Source organism: Cervus elaphus, chromosome 13, assembly GCF_910594005.1.
Source record: "Cervus elaphus chromosome 13, mCerEla1.1, whole genome shotgun sequence".
Lineage (NCBI taxonomy): Eukaryota > Metazoa > Chordata > Mammalia > Artiodactyla > Cervidae > Cervus > Cervus elaphus.
In genome coordinates, this window is record NC_057827.1 from 12,160,760 (window position 1) to 12,188,508 (window position 27,749).

The window sequence follows — 27,749 nt, forward strand, 5'->3', positions numbered from 1 at the left end:
TCCTTCCCAGTTCCTTCCATTCCCCTGGATGTCCTCTCGGCCTCAAACTCCTCTTCTCAGCTAATCGTGAAGTGGAACCCGCCCTCCCTGCCCAACGGCAACCTGAGCTACTACATCGTGCGCTGGCAACGCCAGCCCCAGGACAGCTACCTGTATCGGCATAACTACTGCTCCAAAGGTGAGGGGGAGGCCGGGGGGCGGCCCGCGACCCCCAAGCCCCGGAGCCGCACCCAGGCCGCGCCCGCGTCTGAGGGGGCGAGGGGGCAGCGGCCGTCGTGAGCCCGGGTGCGCGGGGCTCTCCCTTCCCGGGCAGCCCGTGTAACTTGGCTCTCACGAGGCCACTCTGTTCCGAGCAGACAAAATCCCCATCAGGAAGTACGCCGACGGCACCATCGACGTCGAGGAGGTGACGGAGAACCCCAAGACCGAGGTGTGCGGCGGGGAGAAAGGGCCGTGCTGTGCTTGCCCCAAAACCGAAGCCGAGAAGCAGGCGGAGAAGGAGGAGGCTGAATACCGCAAGGTCTTCGAGAACTTCCTGCACAACGCCATCTTCGTGCCCAGGTACCGCCATCTTGGGGCCCAGGTACCGCCATCTTCGTACCCAGGCCCCGCCATCTTCGCGCGCAGGCACCGCGTCCTCCGCGGTGCTGCCGCACCCACCCCAGCCCACCATGCGCAGGTTGACAGCCCGGAAGTGAGGCCCCGGGGGCCGTCACGGAGAGACGACAGGGCAGGCGACCTGCTGGGCGGGTGGGCGCTCAGCCCTGACGGACGGGCCAGGAGCTCGCAGCCTGCACTGTGGGCGCCGTCAGGGTGACGGGCGACAGGGGACAGCCGCCCAGTCCCCTGTGGGCTGCCTGTGGGCTCAGGGAGCGGAGAGCACCGGCCACGGGCAGACACCTGCAAGTGAAGGAGCCGGGGTTTGGGCCCTTCCTGCGCCTCCCTGCCCGACTCCCAGCCTAGCCAAGGAGGAGTGAAGCGAGGAGAAACTCAAGAGTCAGTTTTGAAACGGGCTCCACCTCAAAGCATAACCGAGCACCACAGCGTCCCTCGAAAAACGGTTTGTGAAGCCGTGCCAAAGACAGCCTTTCCAAGACATACAGCTCGACCCCAGGGCACCTGTCTTCTCTGTTGCTCCAGCCTCCACTTCTGCCAAGTGAGGACAAATTGGAGGAAAATAAACATCTAGAGCAGAATTATTCAAGTTGCCAAAAGCTGGGAACAATCCATGTGTCCACTAGCAGATAAAGGGATGAGCCAATGTGGTCTTTCCCTGTGGTGGAATATTATTCAACCATGTAAAGGAATGAGATTCTGAACAACAGGAATGAGCCATGAAAACACTATGCTGAGTGAAAGCAGCCAGATGCAGAGGGTGATATTATATGATTCCATGTATGTGAAATATCTAGAGCAGGCAAATTCATGGCAATGGAAAGTAGATTACAGATTACCAAGTGCTGAGAGAGGGAAAATGGGTATTCCTTACTGTGTGTAGAACTTCTGTTTGGGGTGATGAAAGATTTTGGTGATGGTTACCCAGCATTATGAATGTCATCAAGGACACTGAATTTTACACCTAAAAGTGGTTAAAATTACAAAGTTTTGTTAGCTTTTTTTTCTGCTAAAAGTTTGTTTTACCACAACATAAAATAGTGGGAAAAAAAAAATCAGAGGGACATTCAACAGGGCAGCCTTGTAGTGTCTGGGGAAGGAGATGGAAATGGGGAGGTGGCTGATGGTGACTTTTTCTTCCTGAAAAATTGTAGCACAGGGTTTAGAAACAACCTCGTGCCTGAAATCTGGGCAGAGGAGCAGGATCCAGGCCAGTGTTGTACCTGCAAGCCCGTTTTCCCACCCCCGTGGTGTCCCTGCTGCCAGTGCGTTCTCTTGGGCATCCGTCTTCTCCCAGCTCCCTACCCGCAGGGATACCAGCAGCTCCTGGCTTCTGTTTATGCTGCATTTAGTTTGCCCTCAAAGGCATTTAGGTTGTAGCAACAGAGGGTTTTGAAAGAGACTTCTATTTTCTATCAAGTGACCTTCTTGATATTTGTACAGTAGTCAAAGATAGACATCTTATTTTAGAAGTCTTTAAAACAGGAAATCAAGACCTTTTAGAAGTGGAGTCACTAGTTTTTTCTTTTTTCCATAATAAACTTGGGTCATTTCACAGACTTCTTCCCCCTCCCTTCTCTGTCGCTGTTGAAACCATAGCACCTCCCACCCTGCCCCACCAGTGATGTGTTCTGCTCACAGTGGATGGTAGGGCTGCAGCTCATGTGTTAGTCCAGATGTTCTGTATGTTGTGCATGCTTTCAAGAATCAGGAAGTTTGAGGAAGGTTAGAAAAGAGCTCAAAGATGTTTTCAAACTAGAACCCAGGTTCAGTGGCTTTTCTACCACCCTGACTCATGAACAGTGAATCTGGGGTTTGGGCCCCCCTCCCAACAGACCAGGAAAGGACTGGTTCAAAATTGGAAATAGTGTACAAGGAGGCCGTATATTGTTATTCTGCTTATGTAACTTATATGCAGAATACATAGTGCAAAATGCCAGACTGGATGAATCGCAAGTTGGAATCAAGATTGCCGGGAGAAATATCAACAACCTCAGATATGTAGATAACACCACCCTAATGACAGAAGGTGAAGAGGAACTAAAGAGCCTCTTGATGAGTGTGAAAGAGGAGAGTGAAAAATCTGGCTTGAAACTCAGCATTCGGTGGCTCGGTGGTAAAGAATCCACTTGCTGATGTGGGAGACGTGGGTTCGATTCGTGTTCCTGGAAGAGCCCACATGCTGCAGAGCAACTCAGTCTGTGCTCCACAGGTGTTAAACCTGTGCTCTAGGGCCCATGCCCTGCAGCAAGAGAAACCTGAGCACTGCAACTAGAGAAAAAGCCCACACAGCAGCAAAGACCCAGCACAGCCAATAAATAAGTAAGTAAGTAAAACAAAACAAAAAAAAAAAACCTCAACATTCAAAAAACTAAGATCATAGCATCCAGTCCCATCACTTCATGGCATATAGATGGGGGAAAGTGGAAGCTGACTGACTTTATTTTCTTGGGCTCCAAAATCACTGTGGACTGTATGACTGCAGCCATGAAATTAAAACATGCTTGTTCCTTGAAAGGAAATCTATGACAAACCTAGACAGCGTATTAAAAAGCAGAGACATCAGTCTGCCAACAGAGGTCCACATAATCAAAGCTATGGTTTTTCCAGTAGCATGTATGGATGTGCAAGTTGGACCATAAAGAAAGCTGAGTGCCAAAGAATTGATACTTTTGAACTGTTGTGCTGGACAAGACTCTTGAGAGTCCCTTGGACTGCAAGGAGATCCAACTAGTCCATCCTAAAGGAAATCAACCCTAAATATCCACTGGAAGGACTGATACTGAAGCTGAAGCTCTGATAGTTTGGCCACCTGATGATAAGAGCCGACTCATTGGAAAAGGCCCTGATACTGGTAAAGATTGAGGGCAGGAGGAAAAGGGGACAAAAGAGGATGAGATGGCTGGATGATATCACTGACTCAACAGACATGAGTTTGAACAAACTCCGGGAAACAGTGAAGGACAGGGTAGCTGCAGTCCATGGGGTCACAAAGAGTCAGACATGACTAAGCGACTGAACAACAGCTATCGAGTAACCACTCTGGGAGCATGAAGTAGTTTGCATGGTGAGGCTGAGATTTGCGGTGCCGAGAAAACAAAATAAGTGATGCAGGAAATCTCCGTATTATTTGTTGGTTGTTATACAGGGGGTTGAATAGCTCCTTTTATTCCAAGGTGAAGATTTTTCTTTTATTTCTCTCACTCTGGCTCGAGCCAGAGGAGAGACAGGAGAGGCAGAAGCTCTCACTGACAGGCCACGTTTCTCTCTTCCTTGCAGACCCGAACGGAAGCGGAGGGAGGTCATGCAGATCGCCAACACCACTGTGTCCAGCCGGAGCAGGAACACCACAGTGCTGGACACCTACAACATCACAGACCCGGAAGAGCTCGAGACTGAGTACCCTTTTTTCGAGAGCAGAGTGGACAACAAGGAGAGAACTGTCATCTCCAACCTCCGGCCTTTTACTCTGTACCGAATCGACATCCACAGCTGTAACCACGAGGCTGAGAAGCTTGGCTGCAGCGCCTCCAACTTTGTCTTTGCGAGAACGATGCCTGCAGGTATGGTGTGATCCAGCTCACCCACACCCAACCTACTGGAGCAGACTATGATGTGAAGAGACAGAGGCTGACACTCTTAGTCTCAGTCCTGCTGATTAAAGAATGGTGGTCATCTGCAGGCGACCTGGTAGCCCAGTAGGGAGTGGCATTCATGCAGAGCAACCCCACTCCCACCCCAGTCTATCCATACAAAGTACTTGAGAGCAGGGAGCTTGATTCAGGATTGACTCTTCCTTTTTCTCGTGGGTTTGCATCATGCATTCCCACAGCCCTTTTCTGCCAGGCCCCTCCTGAGTTCCCAGAGTTTCAGTGAAATCCCCAGTGTGCAGCCCTGATTCAGAGTGAGCATCCCTCCTCAGGGTCAGCTCCCATGCAGTCTTTGGTCCTGCTTGCTTAGTCTCCACCTTCCTCTTGTAAGTTAGAAGCTGCCTGTGGCTCAGACAGCCCCACATCCACCTTTCAGGATGGGTGAACTGCAGCATTCGCTTCCCTGCAGAGCTGGCAGGGAACACAGTGTCTGTGTCTGGGGATGGGGCCTCCTGGGTGCAGTTCCAGCACGGATGTGCCTCTGCCAACCGACCCAGCCTTCGTCTCTTTACCCTCCCGGGAGAGACGCAGCTCAGCTGATTTCTCAGAGCCCTTCCCAGCTGGCACTTGCAGTGACTTTGCTCACCACCTGGCTTACTACTTTAAGAAAACAAAAGCAAGAGGGCAAGCACCCCAGCCTCCCCTGACAGCTGGAGGAGTTGCTGATTGCACCCCAGCAAGCTTACGCTCAGCACCAGCTTCCTGGCGGCCTCCTCACAGGCAGGCTGGAGGAGCATCCTTCACACCTGCCCAGAAATTGCGTCTGCCGTGTGCAGGTGCAGAGCATGGTCCAGAGCTTAGCCCGCGGGCTGGGGCCGCTGCTTCTGCTCACGCTGTGCCTTTGCTGTGCTGCCAGTATTGATGGCATCACATAGAAGCCGAGAACCAGACCTGAGTGACTGGAATTACCAAGATTGTCTTCCTGTGCTTGAGAGTAGGCTTTTCTGTTGGGGGACCTGAGCGGGAAGGGAGGGTATGATGGCATCTCGAGACTTACAGTCATTAGATTGTTCCGAGTCCAAAACCCCTGCTGTGTGGGTGTGGCCAGGCCAAGAGGAGTCACTGCGGCTGCTGTCCTCTGTCCTCTGTGAGGGGTTGGGGAGGCCGTTCTTAAGTTAGTCCAGTGTTTCTGTCCCTCCTTGGGGGCTGGAATCTAACTTTCTTGCCTGTTTCAATTGTTGCACAGAAGGAGCAGATGACATTCCTGGGCCAGTGACCTGGGAGCCAAGGCCTGAGAACTCCATCTTTTTAAAATGGTCAGAACCTGAGAATCCCAATGGATTGATCCTCATGTATGAAATAAAATATGGATCCCAAGTCGAGGTGAGTCTGGACAGTGGGCACGTGTGGGTGCATTTCTGTTACAGGTGTGGTGTATGTTACACCATGACACCGGGCACCCCCAGTCAGCTGAAGACTGAACGATGGAATAAGGAGGTGAGTCAGTGAGGATTTAGGTCTTTCTGGCAGCCCTATGCTCTTTGAGGAATTTTCACGGTGTGCAAGGAGCTGGCTTATCCTCACCCCCCAAGAAACTGTTTCTTTACAGAAAATGATCTTTCAGCCTGGAGACTGGTCTTAATAACTTAATCTTTCTGAAACTCCTTTTGGTTAAATAAATAAGGTTTGGTTAATGCTTGGGTGTGCTTTCAGTTACCGGAGAACTGCCACCATGTAAAGCTGGTATTTACGCTTTTCTTGCAAGTCGGGGTCAGCGTTCGGTGGGAGGCGAGAGGCCCGGCAGCCACAGCTGCTCATTTCCAGCGTGTGGGGGGGGACTGACGCGACTGTTTTCTTTCCTCCAGGATCAGCGGGAATGTGTGTCCAGACAGGAGTACAGGAAGTATGGCGGGGCCAAGCTCAGCCGGCTCAACCCGGGCAACTACACAGCCCGCATCCAGGCCACCTCTCTCTCTGGGAACGGGTCGTGGACCGATCCCGTGTTCTTCTACGTTCAGGCCAAGAGTAAGGCCGTGGTGGGACTGCTGATGGGGCCGGGCCGGGGACGCCTGGGTCGTCTGGTGTTCTGATTCCCGTCACCCACCACTGAGAAGGGGCGCCCTTCTGCCAGCACCCCGTCTGGGAGCTCAGGCCAGGGAGCTGCTGCACGTGGAGTCCCTGCCTCAGAGACCCTCTTCTGAGGGAGTCAGCAAGGGGGCCCTCGCTCTCAGCTTATGTCCAGAGCATTTTACAAAGCACTGAATTGACCATTCTGCCTTCTGCCTCGTCAGGGATGGTCGCTGGGGCTCAGACTCGGGGCTTAGAATCCTAGGGGGGACACAGACCTGGGGGCCTTCTGGTCCAGCCTGCTTCAGGGCAGGAGTTGTCACCGTGACGGAGTCCCAGGCCGAGGCATCGCCACGTCACTGCTCGTTGGTCAGATACAGGTGCGCTTATGAAGCAGCAGCACATACGGAGAGCTCACAGTACTCCATGTGGTGACGGGCTTCCCAGGAGGTTTGAGCGGTAAAGAACCTCCTGCCAGTACAGAAGATACTAGAGACTTGGTTCGATCCCTGGGTCAGGACAATCCCCTGGAAGAGGGCATGGCAACCCGCTCTAGTATTCTTGCCTGGAGAATCCCATGGACAGAGGAGCCTGGCGGGCTGCAGTCCATGGGGTTGCAAAGCATTGGACACAGCTGAAGCAACTTAGCACGCATGCACACACACACTCCCCATTTGGCACAGAGACGGCCGTGTGTTGAGTTTACGCTCAAACCATCAACACGACAGTATTCTTAGAAGGCCATTCTATGTGAGGATTTTTGATTTTAAAACTGAGTTTGTAAAATGTATGAGCACAAGGGCACTGTACTTGCTTGGCCAAGAAAATTCAGTATTTTCGGTTGGTGACATAAATATTCCTTGTTATTTCCATTTTGAGTTCGTACTATTTTGTAGTAGAAACCAGATTTTTAAGATTATTTCATGTTCAGATAGTGGGATCAGACTGGTCATAACACTGTTCCTGACTGCTTGCTGGAGAAAAAGTGACCCCCGCTTGCTAAGTGGTGCTTCTTTTGGGTTGAGTGGGCATTTCCCACTGCCCTGGTCCCCTCTGGTGTCCACACCTGTGTTGCTCTGGTCCGGAGTCTGAGTTATTGAACTCAGGATTCAATGAATCCAGCAGACCATCTGATTAGTGCCTCAAAGTCCAAGACACACATGATATTTAGAAATCTACGGCATGACAGATACCTAAAGAAGGATGGGGGGAATAGAATTGCCAACCTTGAGGCATCATTTTATGAGCCCGGCACTGTATGAGGAGGGCTAAACAGATGCTTAGATCGTTCCGTCATCTGAAATGGTCTGAATTCTCCATGCGCCCCGCTTCACCTGCTCTTTGCAGTTGGCGGGTGCCATGCCCTCCAGTGCGGGAGCTTTCTCCGTCCTCCCAGAGCCCTCCCCAAAGAAGTGACTTCCTGCCCTGCTCTGCTTCCTGCCTTCCCCTGTCCACATGCGTCCCTCAGGAGCAGAGCCCAGGCTTAGAGGACTCGTGTGGCGCTGTGTTCTTTGAAACAGCAGCACGGGCTTCTGAGGCGCAGTGAGCTTGGCTTGTCGGCGAGAAGACCGCGTCCTCGTTCTGTCTGCCGTCGCCCCCACTGTGAACCCTGTGGGTCCTGGGAGCGGGTGGGAAGCCCAGAGCCCCACTGGTGGCACCTGTCCAGCAGGAGGTGGCAGACATCCCCGGGGAAGTGGATCTGTGTGCCTGCTCTACTGTCAGGAGGCTCTTCTGGTGTCAGACCAGATTCCCTCCTGCTAGGATTGAGCCTCCTCTCCTGCCCGATCCTCAGAGGAGACGGAAGCTTTGGAAGCTTTCTGGCAACTGCTGTCCTTTTAGGAGCCCTTCATGTGCTTGAATACTACTAAATTACTCTTCAGGCTTTTCTTCTCCAGACTAAATAATCTCAAGTTTGGGGCCCTTTCTCATAAGCCAGTCTCAGAAACCAATTTTCCAGCCATTCAATCATTTTGTTCTTCTGTGGATGTGTTCCAGTTTCTCCATGTCCCTGTTGAAATGTGAAACTCAAAAAGAACACGGTACAACCTGACCAGTAGTATAAGTGATACAAATAGAAGAACTAGTCCTCAGGGGGCAAAAAAAAAAAAAAAAAAAACCCTCTGCTAGCTTCCCAGAAGCCCTGTTAACTTGCAACTGTATTCAAGAACTAGGAAATGTAGGAGCCTGCCTCCATTTCTAGAGCACTTTGATAAAAATACTTTAAAAATTAAAATAGGTTTAATAGTCCTTACAGAATAATAATAATAGTAGTATTTAGTGGCAAAGTAATTATTGATGGGGGGACTTAATAGATGTAACTGGGTCCCCAGTGAGTTCCACCCTCATTTCCACATAGACATTTCTCAAATATCCCACAGGCACTTGAGGTGTGTCGTGCACAAAACCAGAGTCACAGTTGGCACCTTCACAATCCCTCCCGCCTCCGTTCCTCAGCTCAGTCTGTGGCCCCATGACCCACACAGCACCCAATCCAGGAGCCTCATGGCCACCGCTCCTCTTTCCTTCTCTCCTGCCACCCACTTCCCATTCAAACCCACATCTCCTCTTTTCTGCCTCTGAGTTCTCTTTGGAGTCCAGCCTCTGTAGCCGCCACCACTACCTTGGCTCAGAGCCTCTAAGGCACTTACTTCGTGGGGAAAGTGCAAGGTGGGGTACAGGAAGCCTGGGTGCCAAGGCCAGCCCACTGCCTGTGTGACCTTGCGGGGGGCAGGTCATCTCTGAGAGTCTCGGTCATTCGTAGAAAAGGAGCAGTGATTCCCTCGTGAGGTCTGAGTTGGGCAATGCAGAACATGCCTAGGACCCCTCCCTGGGAGAGGGCAGAGGCCCCTGCCCGCTGCCAGCCACTCAGGCTGTCCTTGGGCACAGCCAGCTCTCCCCACCCAAGTCCCATCAAGTTCACTGCAGGGCTGGGGGGCTCTCCCCTGTTCCTCTTCATCTGCAGAGTACAGTTCACGCTGCTTAGCCTGGACAGGGCCCCTGGGAACCGGCCCTAACTTCTCTGCAGCGTCACTTCCAGCCATGCTCTGCTTGGCCAGCTTCTCCTGACTCCCTCCACACTCTTGTTCCCTCCGTGCCTCCTTGCAGTGCGTGTAGTCCACTTGTCTGGTGCTTCTGCTCCCTGTGGACATGTTGATTGCCAGCGTCCGGCTGAATTTTCTAAGCATGTGGATCAGTGTCCAGCCTGTCATCTGTCGTCTAAGAGCTGAGCGTGGTGATGAGCAGGTGTGGGCTCTGTGGTCTCAGACTGTAACCGTGGCCTCTGATGTTTGGGGAGAATTCAGAGCAGCTTTGGCAAGGGGTATCATCCAATTACTCTTGTTTTTTTTAAGTTGTCTGTGGAAGTGTCTTAAGACAGATTGAGCTTGAGCACTATATACATAAAAATCTATTCATCTTATTTTAGCAAATGTATGCAATGTCATTAATAGTCGTCTGTGTGTGTCTGTGTGTGTCTATGTGTGTGTACTCAGTTGTGTCCAACTCTCTGCAGCCCTGTGGGCCGCGGCCCACCAGGCTCCTCTGTCCATGGGATTTTCCAGGTGATAACACTGGCATGGGCTGCCATCTCCTACCCCAGGGATTGAACCTGTGTCTCCCAGGTCTCCTGCATTGCAGGCGGATTCTTTACCACTAAGCCACCAGAGATTAGTTTACTTGAATCCATCATTTGAGTTATTTCAGAATATACTTAGGTTGACAATAAAATGACTCTATTTCTCAGTATGCACTTCTTTAATATTTTTGCAAATGACTTGGTTTTCTCTTTTTTTGTTATAGCCAACTAGAATTCCTAGTTCATGTTAAGCAATAGAGGAATTCTCAGGGTTTTTTTTTTTCATACTTTCAACTAAATATGAAATATGTTCATCTCCTGACATGTTTTCATTTCTGGCTTGTTTCTGCAGCAACGTATGAGAACTTCATCCACCTGATCATCGCTCTGCCCATTGCGGTTCTGTTGATAGTGGGAGGGTTGCTTATGATGCTGTATGTCTTCCATAGAAAAAGGTGAGTGCCTTGGTGTGAAGTTCAGACACTTGCTGCTTTGGACTGATTTAATGATTTAAACCTGAGTTAAGATGAACTTTTTGAGGAGTTTAAGGAACTATCTTATGGATCAGAAAATCTGATTTTCCAGTCAAATGTTCTTTAAAGAAAAAGAGAACATTTTCTAATGATTCAACAGCAGAAATAATTTTTTTCTTGAGTCTGGTTGACCCATCACAGATATTGCTGCTTCTGCACAGCTTTTTCAAACATGGTATTTTAACCCTGTCCATAAAATAAGCTTTCAATTTCTAATGAAGTAAAGAAAGAAATGTTTCTAATTTGAGGCCAAGGAGGAAGCCAAGAGAGGCGTTAGGGTGAGCTGTCCTGATGGTACTCCCCTTCCCCATTCCTCCCGGTCCTTACTGAATCAGAACAAATAAAACAGATGAAAGTACAAACAGAAATGTGTGGGCTTTTTTTTTTTTTTCTCCCTAACCTAAATTTCATCTTTTTGGCAGAAATAGCAGCAGGCTGGGAAATGGAGTGCTGTATGCCTCTGTGAACCCGGAGTATTTCAGCGCAGCTGATGGTAAGTCCCTGCCTGAGGTCCCAGCTCGGGAGCTTTTGAGTGTTACTAATTCAGGGGAAGAGGTTTGCGTTGTTTTGAGGTACATTTGACCTCAGATCTGTCTTCATTAATACTTTCTTTTTTTAAAAAACAAAGTTTTGAGCAGTTCACTGCATGTGTCAAAAATTCTCGGACTGTCTGAGCTGCCCCAAGAGAAGACGGGCTTCAGAGATGAATGTGGCCAGCACAGTAATTCATTTATTTAATTGCCTGAAATTTTCTGCTAGAATGAAAAAAGCTGTGTAATTGTCAACATCTAGTTGGAAGATATGCTGCAGCTGACAAAGCAGTCCTTTTAAACTAGTTTTACCTCGAGTTTCATGTTTTTAAAATTGTCTTTGATCACCATGGCTTCTCAGCTTTCCATATCTTGGAGATTTTCTGTTCATTCCCTCCTGACTGGGGCCTTCATACCCTCATGGCCCATTCACATCCCCTCTGGTGATTACTTGTGAGAGCTGTTTATTTAAACAGCTGAGAAGGTCTGACTTGGAAGTTGGATCGTTCCTTTTCCCCCCTTTTTTGCTATCTTGTCTTCCTAGTTTGCCAAAATCCAAACTTTTCAAAGTTAGTCGGGGTGAGCCCTTGGCCATTGGGTGCCTCTAACTGGCCCTTTGCTAGGGGCATTCACAAATGCCTACCCATTTAATCCCTACATCCTTATGAAGATGAAAGTGTTAGGCACTTAGTCATGTCTGACTCCTTGCATACCCATGCATGGACTGTAGCCCGCCAGGCTCCTCTGTTCATGGGCTTCTCCAGGCAAGAACACTGGAGTGGGCAGCCATTCCCTTATCCAGGGGATCTTCCTGACCCAGGAATCAAGCCCTGGCCTCCTGCATTGCAGGCAGATTCCTTACCATCTGAGCCACCAAGAAACCCTGTAGGATGGATTTTCTGATGCTTCTCTGTCTCTTCATTGGGGGATGAGGCTCAGAGAAGAAACACGCCCAGGTCACAGAACTAGGCGGTTGAGAAGTCAGGGTAAAGCAGTCCCGGGCACCTTGTTAACGTGTGATGCTGTGGAGAAGGATTGTGAGGTTCTGGGGGTATTGGAGGCAGCTCTTCCATAGGAAGAGCTGGACCCAGTCTGTCAAATGCATAAAGAGTAGAATTAATTTAATGTGTTCAGAAAATTGTTTGACTCGCTCATGCTTCAGAAGTAGAAGTGTATATGCAAGAGACATGAAATAAAGAGTCCTGATTGTTCTAACTGCTCATCCTCATCAAATGAGGAAATGATTTAAAGCACTATATATATAAGTGTGTGATTTTTACTACTGTGATTTCTTTAATAATTTCTAATTCAAATTGTGTTTACAATAGAACCAGTCAAAAGCAGAGTCCTCTGAATGGGAATCAGATGTAGAATGATGAGGATATTATAAAGGTTTCATGAAGCTATATTTTTAAAAGTCATATATGTGCTTCCTTGGTGGTCTAGTGGTTTAAGAATATGCCTTGCAATACAAGGGACACTGATTTGATCCCTGGTCGAGGAAGATCCCGCATGCCAGGGAGCAGCTAACCCCTTGAGCCATGGCTGCTGGGCATACACTCACAAACCCACGAGCCACAGGTACTGAAGCCCGCACACCTGGAGCCTGAGCTCTGCCACAAGAGAAGCCTCCGCGGTGAGAAGCCTGCTCAACAACCAGAGAAAGCCTGCGTGCCGCAGCAGAAGCCCACCACAGCCAAAAATAAAATGGATAATGTTTTTAAACTAAAAGGCATATATGCGTACACACATACCTATACATCTGTTTGTGTGTGTATAAGGCACAGAGAACGTTCTGGAAGGATACATGCCAAACTTAAAAGAGTAATTGCTTGTGGAGAGGGTCTTTTTCTTTAAAAAAAAAAAAGATGATTTTTATGCATTGTTTATGTAAATGTAGTTTTTAATCAATCTAACATAGCTTATTATTATTTGTTTATTAATAACTTATTATTGATATAGGAAAATGTAAGGCCACTACCCTGCTCTGTCGGTTTGGAGTAAGCCTGCTGTAGAGAATAAAGCATATAAGATTGGCATTTGCAGCTTTGACTATGAAGTATCTAGGAAGTTTGAGAGAGCACAAGCAAATCAGACTCTAATGGCGATTTGAATTCAAGTTCTGTGTCTTTCCAGAGTGCTTTCATAATATAATCTCTTGATTCTTTAAAAATGAAACAAAGCTTACTGTCACTCAGGCCAACAGGTAGAAATCCTGTCACCTTATTTGAACTTAATTTATTTGGCCTTTGGACAAGCATCTTATAGCTAGTTTCCTCAAAGGGCAACAAAATGACATCGCAGTTCAAAAATGCTTAAAAAACTTCTCTCTCCGAAAGCTAATCTGCATGTCACCATTCTCCAAGCACACTGAAAATCCGCTCCAGGGAAACGCTGATAGCATTGTGCACATAAGCCTCTGCTGCCCGGCAGGGCTTAGGACTGCTGGCTAAAGTCAGAGCTCTTGGGTTGAATTGAGAGAAGGGATTGTGAGTATTGACTTCAGCCACCTCCAAGGGATGAATGTGATTGGTTTTAACTCCGTGTTTCCTGGCGTGCTACATAGTTAATTCTGATTAAAAGCAAGCCTGGATTTTCAGAGATAAATGGATATAGACTGTCTCTTTATACTTTCTGAGGGGTATCAGAAAGAGTCTTACCTACTGGGATGTCTTGCGTACTTACTCTCCTAAGCAAGCATCAGCCTCCTCTTCCAGGCTATAAACTGTCTAAGCCGTATGGAGGGTGGAATTCCATTTGTGACATTCCTGAACACATACCTACCTACTATGAAATACAAAAATGTATGTGAAAGAAAATTCTATATTGATTAACATAGTTCATATTGGACATTCCTTAGAGATGTAAATTGGTGGTATCTCCTGGGCGTGATTCATAGACATCTTTACGAGGGAGTTAGGATACAGCTGTCAACCCACTTCTTCTCTTACATCCAGCCGAAGGCCCACAGTTAACATCTAAAAGCATAAAGGCAACCACAGGTTCCCAGTCTTTCTGCATTTCTGAGCCAGGACCATCTCTTTCTGATCAGTGGAGCCAGCCAGGGGTTCCCCTCTCAGACAAGCACATGAGCATGCAGTATTAGAAGAATACGGTTATAATTGAAATTTCTTATGGATCTGTGGAACAAGTACATTTTATTTTAGTTCTCACCTACCCATCAGAGTGGTCGGATGGATTTTCTTCCGTTTTCTTTCTTTCCTCCCTTCTTCCTTTCCCTCTTTCTTTCTCTTTCTTCCTGCCTAGAATTATTTATTTTCTTAAACCAGCTTGAATCTGACCAGAAGCATAGGCTGGAGAGGAAATCATATTCAGGCTTAGTCATCGTCAGGCCTCATTCCCTAGCCCCTCACCCCAGTGGTGGGGGGTCCCTGAGTTCACAGAGCCCAGGCCCAAGTCCTGGGGAGACCCTTCTGCTCATGAGCTGTCCCTTCCTCCATGCTGGTCACCACTGACTACTCCTCGGTAGTAATGAGCAGTGAGACAGAGCTCATCGCTTCCATAGTCACTCAGTGCCCCAGGGTTTCTGACTCTGTCCAGGCTAGAACAGAGCTACCCATGAAAGTGTTAATGCCAGCCCTGTAAGAAACCTGAAATGTTTCTAGTAGCCACATGTAAAATTGGAAAAACAAACTAGTGAAATACATATTGATAATGTTTTCTTTAACTCAGTATATCCAAAGTAGTATCAGTTTTAATATGCAGTCAGTATAAAAATTATTGAAGTATTACATTATATTTTGAAATCCAGTGTGAGTTTTATACTTACAGCAACATCTGAAATTGGACAACTTTGTGTTTCTTACTTGCCATTGGTATCTTTGAATTATCTGGAAATCCGTGGGGACTTGAAAACCTAATGTTTGACTGTACAGTGGCCTTGCTGAAATCCCTAGCCTGCAGGAGATTCCAGAACAAGCCACATACCCGTGTCCCCCGATGCTCTCCTCTGTGGGCTTCAGGAAGTGGCAAAGTCCTCCTTGGCCTGGAGTTTGCCCAGACTGTGTTCTGCCCACCCCTGGTCCCGCTGGCTCAGCTCCGGCCTCTTCCTTCTCAGTGTACGTGCCTGACGAGTGGGAGGTGGCCCGGGAGAAGATCACCATGAGCCGGGAGCTGGGCCAGGGCTCCTTTGGGATGGTCTACGAAGGCGTGGCCAAGGGCGTGGTCAAGGATGAGCCCGAGACCAGGGTGGCCATTAAGACGGTGAACGAGGCCGCCAGCATGCGCGAGCGGATTGAGTTTCTCAACGAGGCCTCGGTGATGAAGGAGTTCAACTGCCACCACGTGGTAAGAGTGGGCCCTGGGTGTGGGCCACACACACTCACCCCGGCTTCCAGGGGGCTCCCCGTCACCCCGCTCTTCCCTTACACGCTGTGCACACAACACGGAGATTCCAGATGCGGTGCAGGGCCGGCCCGTGAGCCCCAGGGGCCCGTCATCCCGCTCTGCTCCGGCCCGGCAGCCCCGGCAGCGGGGGAGCCTGGTCGTGGGGGGTTCTCACCCGCTCAGCTCCTCTTTCTTTCCTCACAGGTGCGCTTGCTGGGCGTGGTGTCCCAGGGCCAGCCGACGCTGGTCATCATGGAACTGATGACCCGGGGGGACCTCAAAAGTTATCTCCGGTCTCTGAGGCCAGAAATGGAGGTAAGTTTCGATTTTCATCCTCATCCCATGTCATCTGTTCCCTTTCCTTTAGAACCTTCCCCAGAAGATGCTGTGCCTTTAAATTCATGTACTTTTCTTGCTGCATGCTTGGTTCTCCGTCCTTTATAGCCGCAGTCCCCAACCATTTTGGCACCAGGGACTGCTTTCATGGAAGACAGTTTTTCCACAGACCAGAGCCGGGGGATGATTTGGGGATGATTCGAGCACATTACATTTATTGTGCACTTTGTATGTATGCTAAGTCACTTCAGTCGTGTCCAGCTCTTTGCAACCCTGTGGACTGTAGCCCTCCAGACTCCTCTGTCCATGGGATTCTCCAGGCATAACGGAGTGGGATGCCATTTCTTCCTCCAGGGGATCTTCCCAACTTAAGGATCAAACCCACATGTCCTGCATTGCAGGCCGATTCTTTACCCACTGAGCCACCTTAAGGGAAGCCCTTATTGGGCACTTTATTTCTAATCTAATGCCGATGCCGATCTGACAGGAGGTACTGGTCGGTGGCCCAGAGGTTGGGGACTCCTGCTTTATACGAAGGAGTTCCCTGACTATAGGGAGACCTGGATCTTCAGTGAGATGCCCTTGCCAGTATGCAGATACCCTGTTAACCAAACCCCTGTGGGATTTTGCTGCTACCTCATTCTCTCTACCCCCGCGTGACCTCCTCCAGCACCATCTCTCCAATTCCCACCTACAGACCCGTCCACACTGCTGCCTCCCTGTAGCCTTTCCTGCCCCCTACTCTGTCTGGGGGTACCCATCTCTGCTGCCTCCTCTTGGGCCGAGCTCGTCAGAGTTCAGTGTCAGGTTGACCTGACTCCTCTGCCGGGATGGCTTCCCCCAGGTTGGTGCACAGACTCCCACTCCCTCATCAGCCCCCGCCTCACGTGCTCCTTCTCCCCTCCCGTGGGCAGTCTGAGCTGTTGAGCCGAGGGAGCCCTATTTCTGAAAATGGGGCTCCCCTCCTGCATCCGCATTCCAGCTGACTTCAGTCAACGTCTTGCTTGAGCTTCTGAATGATCACCGCCTCAGCTGAACTCATGATCTCTGCCTGGTCTCAGGAAAAATATCAATTTGTATTACAAGCTTCAGGTTCATCACTGTGGTGTGTCTCCTTCGGCAGCGTGAACCCAGCTTTTAATAATTTGGAGACATGACTTTTAAGAGAGTAGTTCTAGGAGTAAACTGGGAGATAAATACTTAGAAGGAATACCAGCCACATCTGCCTTCCACTTGACTGCCTCGCTGGGTCTCCGGTCCTCACTCGGATCTTGACCTTGCTGCCTATTGAGGAAGCACTGGGTCTGCTGTACGGCCTTGGGTCCTGCCCTTTCTTTACCCTTTTTGAATGTCTGCAGCCTGTCTCTGAGCTTAATCCTTTGTTTTCTTCTTTTAATTGGCAACTGAATCATCTCCCAAATAGTAGTTGCTTAATTTTTGTTCCAAGCACTCGTTCACACGTGGCTTCCTTTACTCACAGCCGATGGGTGTGGTTCTGCGAGGCCCACAGAGCCCCTTGTGGACCGAGGCCCCGAGCAGGGTGGTTTGCGACACGCCCACCCTTTGTTCTGCCTGGCGGGGCACCCAGCTCCCCTGGACCTCAGTGCTTTGCCCCAGCCCGCTCTGTGATTCCCAGACCAGCACAAGGAGAGAGGCTTCATCAGCTGGTGGCTGGAGACGTGGCAGCGTGTTTCCTATCAGGTTCATTGACGCCACCTCTGAGGAGCCTGAAGAACTCACTTCCTTCGTCCCCAGTCTCAGCCTCAGGATGAAAAGCCCGTCGCCCTCGGCCTGGCTCTGCCACTGCTGTCTGCGCCCTCAGGCGGTGGCTTCGGGCTCTGGGCCTTGGTTTCCTTCCATGTGCATAAGAGGGTTGGTCCTTCTCATATCAAAATTTCACTTTTAGGTTTGTCAGATTTAGAGCTGTGCTTTCTAACCCATGTCAAGTATAAAGCTGTGTGTGCTTGTCCTGTATTTCTGTTATGTTCTGCATCGCATCCTGCTCCCCGACCCGTGAGGTTCACACATTCCCCTCGCTGACTGTGGATGTGCGTGTGTGCGCGTCTTAAGTAGTTCTAAGCAAGTTAAAGATTTCTGTTCTCTAAAACATCTGAAAGCATGGCAGTATTAGCACCATGAACTGACAGAAAGTCAGCCCTCTCTTTCAATAATTAAAATCAGGTTCCTTTCTTTGCTTCTGTTTGTTATATTAATCATGAATGGCCACTTGTCATAAAGAAAGAAAGTGAAGTCACTCAGTCGTGTCCGACTCTTCGTGGCCCCATGGACTGTGGCCCGCCAGGCTCCTCTGTCCATGGGAGTTTCCTGGCAAGAACACTGGAGGGGGTTGCCATTGCAATCTCTGTCATATTAATCATGAGTGGCCACTTCTAATAAGCACCTAACTTAATACTCCACAACATCTTGAGCGTAAACTTAACATTTACCTGCCACTTTCCTAGTGTCCCAGGCACATCTAAAGCCCTGGAAAGGCTCATCCACACAAGGCCCCTTTGTAAAGGAAAGGGGTGTTCTGGCTTACCCTTCGGGTCGTCTCATCACTTCCCCAGGCAGCTCAGTGATGAGGATTTTAAACCACAGACATTGCTGATAGTAGCTTCAGGATTCAAGTGTAGGGAACCAACCCATAAGTACTTGGAAAGTTGTTACTCTGCTTCTCGAAGCCAGCTTTGGGGCAGAAACTGCCCCCTCAGTGGGCAAAGCCAGAAACCCGTAGGCATGGTGCCCGGTCATCCTCCAGCAGTGACCCCGCCTTGACCCAGGGGTGTGAAAGAGCCCAGGCAGGAGCCAGTGGACGCTCTTCCTGGGGCCCAGGGTTTGAGCTGGGGAGGGCATGCACGGGGCCTGTCAGAGCAGGACGGCTTTTCATGTCGCAAGAGGTGCTCTGTAGTCGGGGAAACCGAGGTAAAGTGTTGAGCTCACACAAGCAAGAGATGGTCAGCACAGAACCTTTTGGGATAAAGAAACTTGGCCACACATTTTATATGATGTTTTCCTAAGTGGACTTATCCTTTGGGGGTATTTCTTTTCAGTGCCGAAGTTGGTATGTTGCCCTCCTCTGCAAAGATGAAATGTTTACCCATGTTACTTGTTGGACATCGGTCTGCTCCAGAGTAGGCATCTGCTGGACTTAAATGAACTGTCAAGGGCTTGCTTTCCACAGCACGCACAGAAAATTATAATCCAAGGAATGCCACTCTGTAAGGGGAACATATTAGTCTTGATGTCTTTGTACTTTACAAGAAAGTGGAAGGGAAAGAGAAGGATTAAATAATTTATAACAAAGCTTTCGTGGGAAATAATGCATCTGGTATCCATTCAGGAAACCCGTTTACTTATTTCCACACCACCTTTGTAATGTCCTCTCCTTCCGTTTCCCTGTATGGGCTTGAATTGTAGACGTAAAAGGAAGACTTAGACTAATTGGACTTTGAGTGTCCAGAATTCTTAAAATCAAAAATCACTGGCTTCACTTTAAATGCTGTTGGTCCCACCCAGCACCAAAGGTCCGAGTTGTGCTCATAGGTGCTTCTCTCTGCAGCTCCGCGTTAGGTCAGAGGGCAGCGCCACGGCCTCCTCCTGAGCCCATCCTGCTTTCCTCGCAGAGTGGCTTGGGGTGCTCAGGTTGAACAAAAGAGGATTGACAAACCCTGAAAGAGCGTGGGGTGGGAAAAATTCCTAAATTCTCACGTGTATCTTTTTTTTTTCTCCGACTCCCCAACAGAATAATCCAGCGCTCGCACCTCCCAGCCTGAGCAAAATGATCCAGATGGCTGGCGAGATCGCAGACGGCATGGCGTACCTCAACGCCAATAAGTTTGTCCACAGAGACCTCGCTGCCCGCAACTGCATGGTGGCCGAAGACTTCACAGTCAAAATCGGAGGTGTGTGCCTAGCTGTTCAGATCTGAGCTAAAGTCGCACGTGTTTTAGGGACCCCGTGGGCATGAGCCTACCTGTGGAGAGGTCTCCCCACGCTTCCTGTGACTGCAGAGGCTTGCTCCTGGGGGTCATGTGATTGTGTCCCATTGGTAGTCAGCCAGCCAGGCTGGCTCTGATCTCGATGGCACATGGGCGCAGCGGGCCAGGCAGTGGGCAAGGGCGAGCTGAGGCCATGATCCCTGCGGTTGCCTCTCCTGGCATTTGGGGCATTTCTCGGCAGAACAGCTGTAAGCACCGGTTCCAAGAATAGTTGAGAAAATGTCCTCAGGAGATTTTGACTTGGGCCTTAAAGTCACCATCCAGGTGACCAGTATGTCCTCCAGTTTTCCAGCTTACAAGGGGTATTATCTCCCCCACAACAACCAGGGGTCCATGGAGTTTTCTAAGAGGTGAGGTCCCCTAGGTGAATCCCGTGCACCGAGCAGGAGTGTTGACAGGAAGGTGGTAATCCCTCGGCGGGGGAAGACCACCGCTCTCCAGGGCTCACACTTGAGCTGATCAGCCTCTGAGCTCTTGATGCTTGTGGTGTGTGCTAAGTCACTTCAGTCCTTGTGACCAACTCTTTGTGACCCTATGGGCTGTAGCCCTCCAGGCTCCTCTGTCCATGGGATTCTCCAGGCAAGAATACTGGAGTGGGTTGCCATACCCTTCTCCAGGGGATCTTCCTGATCCAGGGATCGAACCTGCATCTCTTACATCTTCTGCATTGGCAGGCGGGTTCTTCTGGCCCCACTTGGGATCTTCGTCGTAACCCTGACTTGATGTCTAACCAGACTGCTCCTTAGAACCCTTATTGTCACTGCCCACCATAACAGCAGAAGTGTGGAGTGGATTACATTTCTGGTCACTGGTTAGGAGTTTATTTCAGCCTTTAGGCTTGGTTTTAACTGTAGTCCTTGAAGCTTCTTGATCAACACACATGTAACATCAGGGCTGCTCAGGAACCACCTGCTCTTCCCACTATGAGATGACCATGGCTCAGAAAAATGCTAAATATTTATTCTGAGAAGCTGCAGGAAGACCTTATATTCAAAAGCTATTCAAAATTAGCCTCTTTGCCTAGCCCATAAGCTGTCTGTTCTGGACGTGTTCACCATCCTTTAGCAGCGCTGTGGTTTTTTCTCATTCACACAGTGATTTTGAATGAATATTTTGGCCCTTTGATGAACAGTGAGTAGCTCCTCTAGAATGCTTTCCCAAGTAGGATGTCTTTATCTTTCATTTGTAAGGTGCTTGAGGTGTTGGATGGAGCTGTATCACAGAGCAGATATACTTGGCCATCAATCACTTCATGTGTCCCTAGATTTGGCCCTTTGATGCCCCGAGAGTCTGAGAGGCTGTCCTGCCCCGGGGCTCCCAGGGAAGGCCCTCAGGCCGCTGCCGGGGCTTCCTCTGTGCGCCCCCTCCCTTCCCCGCCCTTCTCAGCGGTGACTCAGACTATTCCCACATGGATGCCCACCAGCTCCCCTTCCCCAGGTGTGGAGCCAGGCAGCTGCTAACTAGACTGAAACCTGGTTCTGCCACCAGCAGCCTCGAGGCTTGAGGCAGGTGTCTTAAGTTCTGTGAACCTCAGTGTCTTGACCTCAGAAGGGGGCGTGATGGTAAGAGCCGTGAGATGCTGGAGGGCTGGTGCGGGACGGCCCAGGGCGCCTCAGTGCCTGGCACGGGCACGTCCTAACTCCCTGCCGCTCCCTCTGGCCCTGCCGCCCCGCAGTGCCGCTGAGAACGCCCCGAGAGCCGTTCTTGTGCCACTTGCCACTGAGAGTCCAAATCAGCAAGGACTCAGTTTGCTGTTTAACCAGGTGGCGTATGTATCGTGACATTTTCTTTGTACCTGGGTTTTTCTTCCTAAAATTTGAACTTTTTCTTTTGAGTTAAGGAAGGAATAGTCTGTGCTGTTTTTCTGGGGTTTCCTTTTTCTTTTTTCCTTTTTGTGCAAGTAAAAGCAAATCCTCTATTTTGCATGTCACTGGATTAATTTGGAGATAAGACTTCAGCTCTTCATTTTTATTCTTTACTAGGGTTTTAAAATGTTTTTCTAATGCCCAGTGTCTGATGGATTACAAATACAGCAAGCAATTTTACCAGAGGCAGTTCAATGGCCCTTAGCATGGGACAAGGAAATTATGTTGGTTAGCGTCCAAGGAACTTTGTCCACTGTGTTTGCTTTGTAGCCTTACCTCTTTGTGGCAGAGTTAGAGACATAAATGAACATTTTAAAAAGGAGAGCGGCCCTTTCTCCTGAGGAGGATACAGAAGACGCCCTGTAAGGAGAGGTTACATGATTGAGTGGAAAATCAAAATCTGACAGAGAAGCAATAATTTAGGATTATAAAGCAAGCCTGCCATCAAACATAATTATGTGACTTCTTCTAGAGTCATGGAAAATGGAAGACATTTTCAAAAATGAGTGGGAGTATTATGTTGAAAAACATTATCGAGTAATAGCTTCAGGGCCTAGTAAATAGCATCTCTTAGGCAGCTTGCTGTGGACTTTTTTTGCAGTGAATTGGTACTCAATATTTTCCCCCTTATTAGATGGTGAAACTACTTTCATTTCCTCTGATAATGAGGTGGTGCTACCAAGTAAATAAAGTCAACATGCTCCTGGCTATTTGATCATGTTTTTAAACCACAGATAAATGACCTTTGCCCTACACAGTATGTATTCTCCTGATAATCTGTGGGTCTTGATAATTTGTAAGATGCCTCTCATTTTAAATGCAATGAGGGAGCTAACTTTTTAACAGAATTATGGTATAAATATATTTAAAGGCAGAGATGTCTGGGCATTTGCTTGTCGTGTGACTCACCGACCCTCAGAGTTTCCGCCTCATCAGACGGCAGCGCAGACACCTACATGAGTGCCCACTTGGCTTGGCCGCGGGCACAGGCCTTCTCTGAGCCGTCATTGTTCCTCCGCTTCTGCCCCGAAGTGCTCGCCCAGGGTAACCTCACGCCCTCTCTCCTCCTCACAGATTTTGGGATGACGAGAGACATCTATGAGACAGACTATTACCGGAAAGGGGGGAAGGGGCTGCTGCCCGTCCGCTGGATGTCCCCCGAGTCCCTCAAGGACGGAGTCTTCACCACTCACTCTGACGTCTGGTACGAGTCCTGTGCTGTCCTCCCGTTGTCTGTTCCCTGATGCTTGTGTCCAGCTTTGGCTGAGTGTGATGCGGGCCACCCCCTCGCCGTGGACACATCCCCATTGTCAGTGGGCACTTGTGGGACCTAAATTTGCAGGACCAATATTTCTTTCAGTACTGAGGTGCTCACCCGGTCGTTAGCAGAGCTAGAGACACAGCCCCAGAGGCTGGGAGGTGGGGACACGCCAGAAAACATCACCTCTTTCTGCTTCATCCCCTGCCTGCCTTCTCTCATTTTCTTTCACAATAAATGATAGCGTGTATGGGGGGTGGGGGTTTGCTTCACCTAACTAAACCTTCAGATTGCAAACATTGCTTATTTTAGAGCCAAAGCTTGAGTCTTGATGTGTTTTCCTGCTGGTCCCATCTGCTGTCTGCCCTCTTGCAATGGGTCTTCCAGGGGGTCATCGTTGTTGACCCAGGGATGGGGTGGAAAGCAAAATGTTCCCCTTGGTCATGGTCGTACCTCGGGGTAGGGAGTGTCAGTTGAGGGTGCAGGAGCCTCTCACTCGCAGTGCTTGTTGCAGCTCCTCAGCAGCCTTGTGGAGAGGTGGTCAGATTCTGAAATACGACTGAAGTTGTTGGCAGGCGAAGGCCCTGGCACGTCTGCCTTCAAGAACGTCAGCTAGTTTCTTGGCTGTCCTCTGGGGAGATCCCGTTGCTGATGGATCACAGAAATGGTAGTTGTTTACTCCAGCCATTGGGATGACCACATAGAGGAGCTATTTAAACAGTGACAGACGTCATTTTTTTTTTAAACTCTTGACCCTTTCCACACAGTTCAAGGACCTTGGATCCTGTTTTGAAGACAGGTGCAAATTGGAAATAGCATCTGAACATGACCCAGCAAAGCATGATTGCTTCTTGAGCTCAAGTATGAGATCTGTTTTGCAATCAGTCCGTTCAAGATGCTTCTCTCTTCATGGTCAAATCAAAGTGCTCAACGCCATTTTTAGATACAGAGATGACGGGGAGGGGCAGACTTGGGTCCATGCTGCGTCTGTTTATTCTGGGATCCCTGCTTCCAACAATTTTGAGGTCAGCTTACAGGACAATAAAATAGAAAACCACGGGAGCCAAGGAAAACAGGGGCAGGGCAGAAAGATAAAACTAGAGTTGTTGATATCCCATAGGCTAAGTTTACCAAATTCTGGTTAGCAGTGATTGTGACAAGCTGCAGCAAAGCGTGTTCATTGCCATTTTTCTTCCATTTGATGAGACAGATATTATGAACCATGAGGAAAAAATATATATATACAAATAAGAGTAGGGATTTCATCTTCATTCCATTCACTGTTCAGGCCTTGACAGTGCTTTAGCATTTTTTTTTAATAGTCCTTGAGGATAACACTGGTAAGGTGGGTAGGCCAGGATGATGGAGAATATAGAGGGCTTTTCAGTGGCCCAGAATCTAAAGTGCTCCCTCTTGAAGGAATGAAAATCATTTCTGAGTGTATTCAATGGCACAGGACACTCCTACATAGTTAAAGTCTAAAAAGAAATGCAAAGAAGTGTATTTGACTTTGAAGGAGATACCTCAGAATTTTAGGATAAGAAGGTGTTCTGAGGTCAGGACTGGTCCCCGAGCCCCATCTACAGCGCCCCTGACAGCTGGTTGTTGAGCTTCTGCTCACATATTTCCCTGGTACTGCTAATTCCTCTCCCACAAGACAGACTGCCCTGATCCTTAAGACATCCTTAAGTTGGCCTCTTGTTGATACCCCGTTGGCCCTTCTCTCCAGTTCACAGCCTGCTCTGGTTTTGATAAGACAGGCCTTGGAGTCACAAGGAAGTGGTCTCTTTTCTCTGCTTGAAATGTCTCTGTGTTTCCCTGCTATCCTCGGAGGCATTATCCCCAGGCCTTGGGCGCTGCGCTTGTCCCTCCTGTAGCCCCCTTGTAGCGGCGTGTCCCACAGGAGTGGCTCCTTTGGGTGAGAAGACCAGGTGTGCCTCTAGGCAGGGAGGGACCAAGCCCAGGACTTGGGCGTGGAACCCCCAGCTTGAAGGCGCGTCTCCTTCCTGAGCAACTGAATCGCCTACAACAGTCTCCATTTCCTGACTTACTGAGAAGCTTTCCAGATGGCCACAAGCATCCAGAGTCTTCTGCTCCCTCCTAGAGTTGTTGGTTCTTCAGTGGCAAATTCACATCAGCAGGGCGTGTGTAGGCTTCATTTGCTGATGAGTGGGACCTTGACCGTTCCTGTCCTGGTGTGAGGCGTGCTGACCTTAACCTGCACTGGAATTGATGTGAGACTCACACCCGGTTGTCCCTTCCTTGGGGAAAACACCCCGATGCTCATAATTAGGAAAGACTTCACACAAGTGCATTTGCCTAATCTTTAAGGACTAAATGCACAAAATTCAAGACTGGGTTTCGTATGAGGCATTGATGTCAAGTCACACTGTAAATGACCTGCTCCTGGAAAACCTGCAGGCATCACATATTTCCTAGTGTCTCTGGCTCTGTGGCCTTGGTCAAATCATGGCACATCTGTGGACTTCAGCTGCTCATCTGTGAAGTAAGATCTATTTGGGGACGTCTGAGGGACCTCAACATTCAGAAAACTAAGATCATGGCATCCGGTCCCATCACTTCATAGCAGGTAGATGGAGAAACAGTGTCAGACTTCGTTTTTTTGGGCTCCAAAATCACTGCAGATGGTGATTACAGCCATGAAATTAAAAGATGCTTACTCCTTGGAAGGAAAGTTATGACCAACCTAGACAGCATATTAAAAAGCAGAGACATTACTTTGCCAACAAAGGTCCATCTAGTCAAGGCTATGGCTTTTCCAGTGATCATGTATGGATGTGAGAGTTGGACTGTGAAGAAAGTTGAGCACCGAAAAATTGATGCTTTTGAACTGTGGTGTTGGAGAAGATTCTTGTGAGTCCCTTGGACTGCAAGGAGATCCAACCAATCCATCCTAAAGGAGATCAGTCCTGGGTGTTCATTGGAAGGACTGATGCTGAAGCTGAAACTCCAATACTTTGGCCACCTCATGTGAAGAGTTGACTCATTGGAAAAGACCCTGATGCTGGGAGGGATTGGGGGCAGGAGGAGAAGGGGACGACAGAGGATGAGATGGCTGGATGGCATCACCGACTCGATGGACATGAGTGGTTCCACATGAGTGGATATCACCACTGGGAGTTGGTGATGGACAGGGAGGCCTGGAGTTCTGCGATTCATGGGGTCGCAAAGAGTCAGACATGACTGAGCGACTGAACTGAACCGAGGAACCTCGACAGATCTTTAAATGGCCCCTGTGACAGCTGGTGACGACAGGAAGGCACATTGGTGGTGGAGAGAGATATGTTAGCCTCCATAGCTTGGGACAGAATTATGACCGAACTCAGCTAGTCATGTCCTATGCAGGACACCCGGACTCCAGCACTGCGTGGCCCTCACTGACAGGTGACACTGACATCAAACCAGAGTCGCTCTGGGGAAAGCCTGCGGGGAGAGCCGACTGTGTTACCTGCTGTGTTTCTCCACGGGTGTGCCCTGACATGGCCCAGGCTCAGCGCCCAGTGCGTGCAAGAGCAAGATGCTAGAGACCTGCTGGTGAACGAAGTCTTGTGGAGAACAGGAAGTGACCCTGACAGGCTGAGGTCATGGACCCCCTTCCCAGAAGAGCTGGAGTTGTGGGCACCCTGCAGTATGGACTGTCCCCTGTGGAGCAGTGAGGACGCTGGGGGAAGCCACAGTGGTAGGAAGCCACTGAGTGCATGTGGGGGACGGTGGGACTTCCTCGGGGGAGTCAGCGGAAAAGAGAGCGAGTGAGGCCCTGGCTGCTATGTGAGTGGTTCAGCGCTAGTTCTTCAGGCTCGAAAAGGACTTTCAAGGGTGCTGAGCAGGAGAGGGACCTAGAGCCATGTGTAAAGAAGTTGGTGATACCTAGAGTGTAAAGCTCCATCACGTACGAAGTCAGTGCCAAAAAGGAGGTGTCCTGCAGGCCAGGCGAGGGGGCCATCGGCACTGAGGCCGTGCTGGGGATCTGGAGGGAAGGAACCAGACCTTTGGGCAAGTCTGAGCCTACGTGGACAAGCTGTGGTGGTGCTCTGAGAGGCGCGGGAAGGAAGAGCTCAGGGTGCTGTCAGATGGGAAGAACAGGGTGACGAGACAGAGGTGAGACCCGGAGCTCGGAGGGGACAGCAGGCACTGGGGGCTCAGGGCGGCGCCACCCAGCGGGCGCTGGCTGCCTGGCAGCCGCCGAGGAGCGCACGGGGCAGGAGGAGCCATGGGCCTCGGGGAGCTGCATCTGCAGGTGATTCTTCAGTCCAGGCTTGCGGTCAGTTGGGCGCTGTGGCCTCTGAGGCGGTGACCTAGGTGACCAGGCTGGTTCTGTCTGCGAGACCCCTCAGCCCACACTGATGGGGGGCGCACACCCTCAGCCGGGCCTGTGAGCACCATGCTCGGGCCTTGGGCTTTGCTAGACCTCTCGTGCAATGTCAAGACTATTCCTTGGTCACTGAGGTCCAGGAGGACTTTGGCTGGGTCAGTCCTCTGAGGACTAAAATTCTGAATGTCTGACATCTGCTCTCAGCATCAGTTTGAGCTCTGGACGGGAAGGGATGCCCCAGAATTTTTGGTGCGACTTTGCCCACACCCCTGGCCTGCAAAGGTCCAGTCGGAAGCCCCTCAGGCTTGCTCTTCACTGCCGAGTGGCCAGCTTTAATCTGTGGAAATGAGCTGAATGGAAAGGCAAATAGACCGTGGAGAATTTGTGAAAGATGGCGATGTGTGCTGGGAAGGCACTTGTGTTCTGCAGTTTACAGCACTGCCCTTTTGAACGTCCTCGGTCTGAAGTCCCTGTGTATGTGTATATCTGTATTAGTTTGTTTTCCAGGAGTACACAGTTGTGTCCGATTCTTTGTGACCCCATGGGCTGTACCTTGCCAGGCTCCTCTGTTCATGGGGTTTCCTGGGCAAAAATACTGCAGTGGGTTGCCATTTCCTTCTCCAAGTAGTAGGATCTTCTAAATCGACCAGCAGAGGCACATTCAAGGCAGATTGCACTTGAACCTGCTCCCCTTGCTGAC

At 49.7% G+C, this 27,749-nt stretch overlaps 1 protein-coding gene across 3 annotated transcripts in view; it reads left to right on the plus strand.

The window, feature by feature from the left end:
- The window catches only part of IGF1R (insulin like growth factor 1 receptor), a 301,102-nt gene that overhangs the window by 256,544 nt on the left and 16,809 nt on the right, over positions 1-27,749 (plus strand). For all 3 annotated transcript variants that reach the window (XM_043921449.1, XM_043921450.1, XM_043921451.1), the window contains 11 exons: positions 11-178; positions 357-561; positions 3,895-4,178; positions 5,452-5,588; positions 6,071-6,230; positions 10,199-10,301; positions 10,802-10,872; positions 14,988-15,217; positions 15,461-15,571; positions 19,338-19,497; positions 22,533-22,662. In XM_043921449.1, coding sequence (XP_043777384.1) covers positions 11-178; positions 357-561; positions 3,895-4,178; positions 5,452-5,588; positions 6,071-6,230; positions 10,199-10,301; positions 10,802-10,872; positions 14,988-15,217; positions 15,461-15,571; positions 19,338-19,497; positions 22,533-22,662 — 1,759 coding nt within the window. The remainder of the gene's footprint in view (positions 1-10; positions 179-356; positions 562-3,894; positions 4,179-5,451; positions 5,589-6,070; positions 6,231-10,198; positions 10,302-10,801; positions 10,873-14,987; positions 15,218-15,460; positions 15,572-19,337; positions 19,498-22,532; positions 22,663-27,749) is intronic.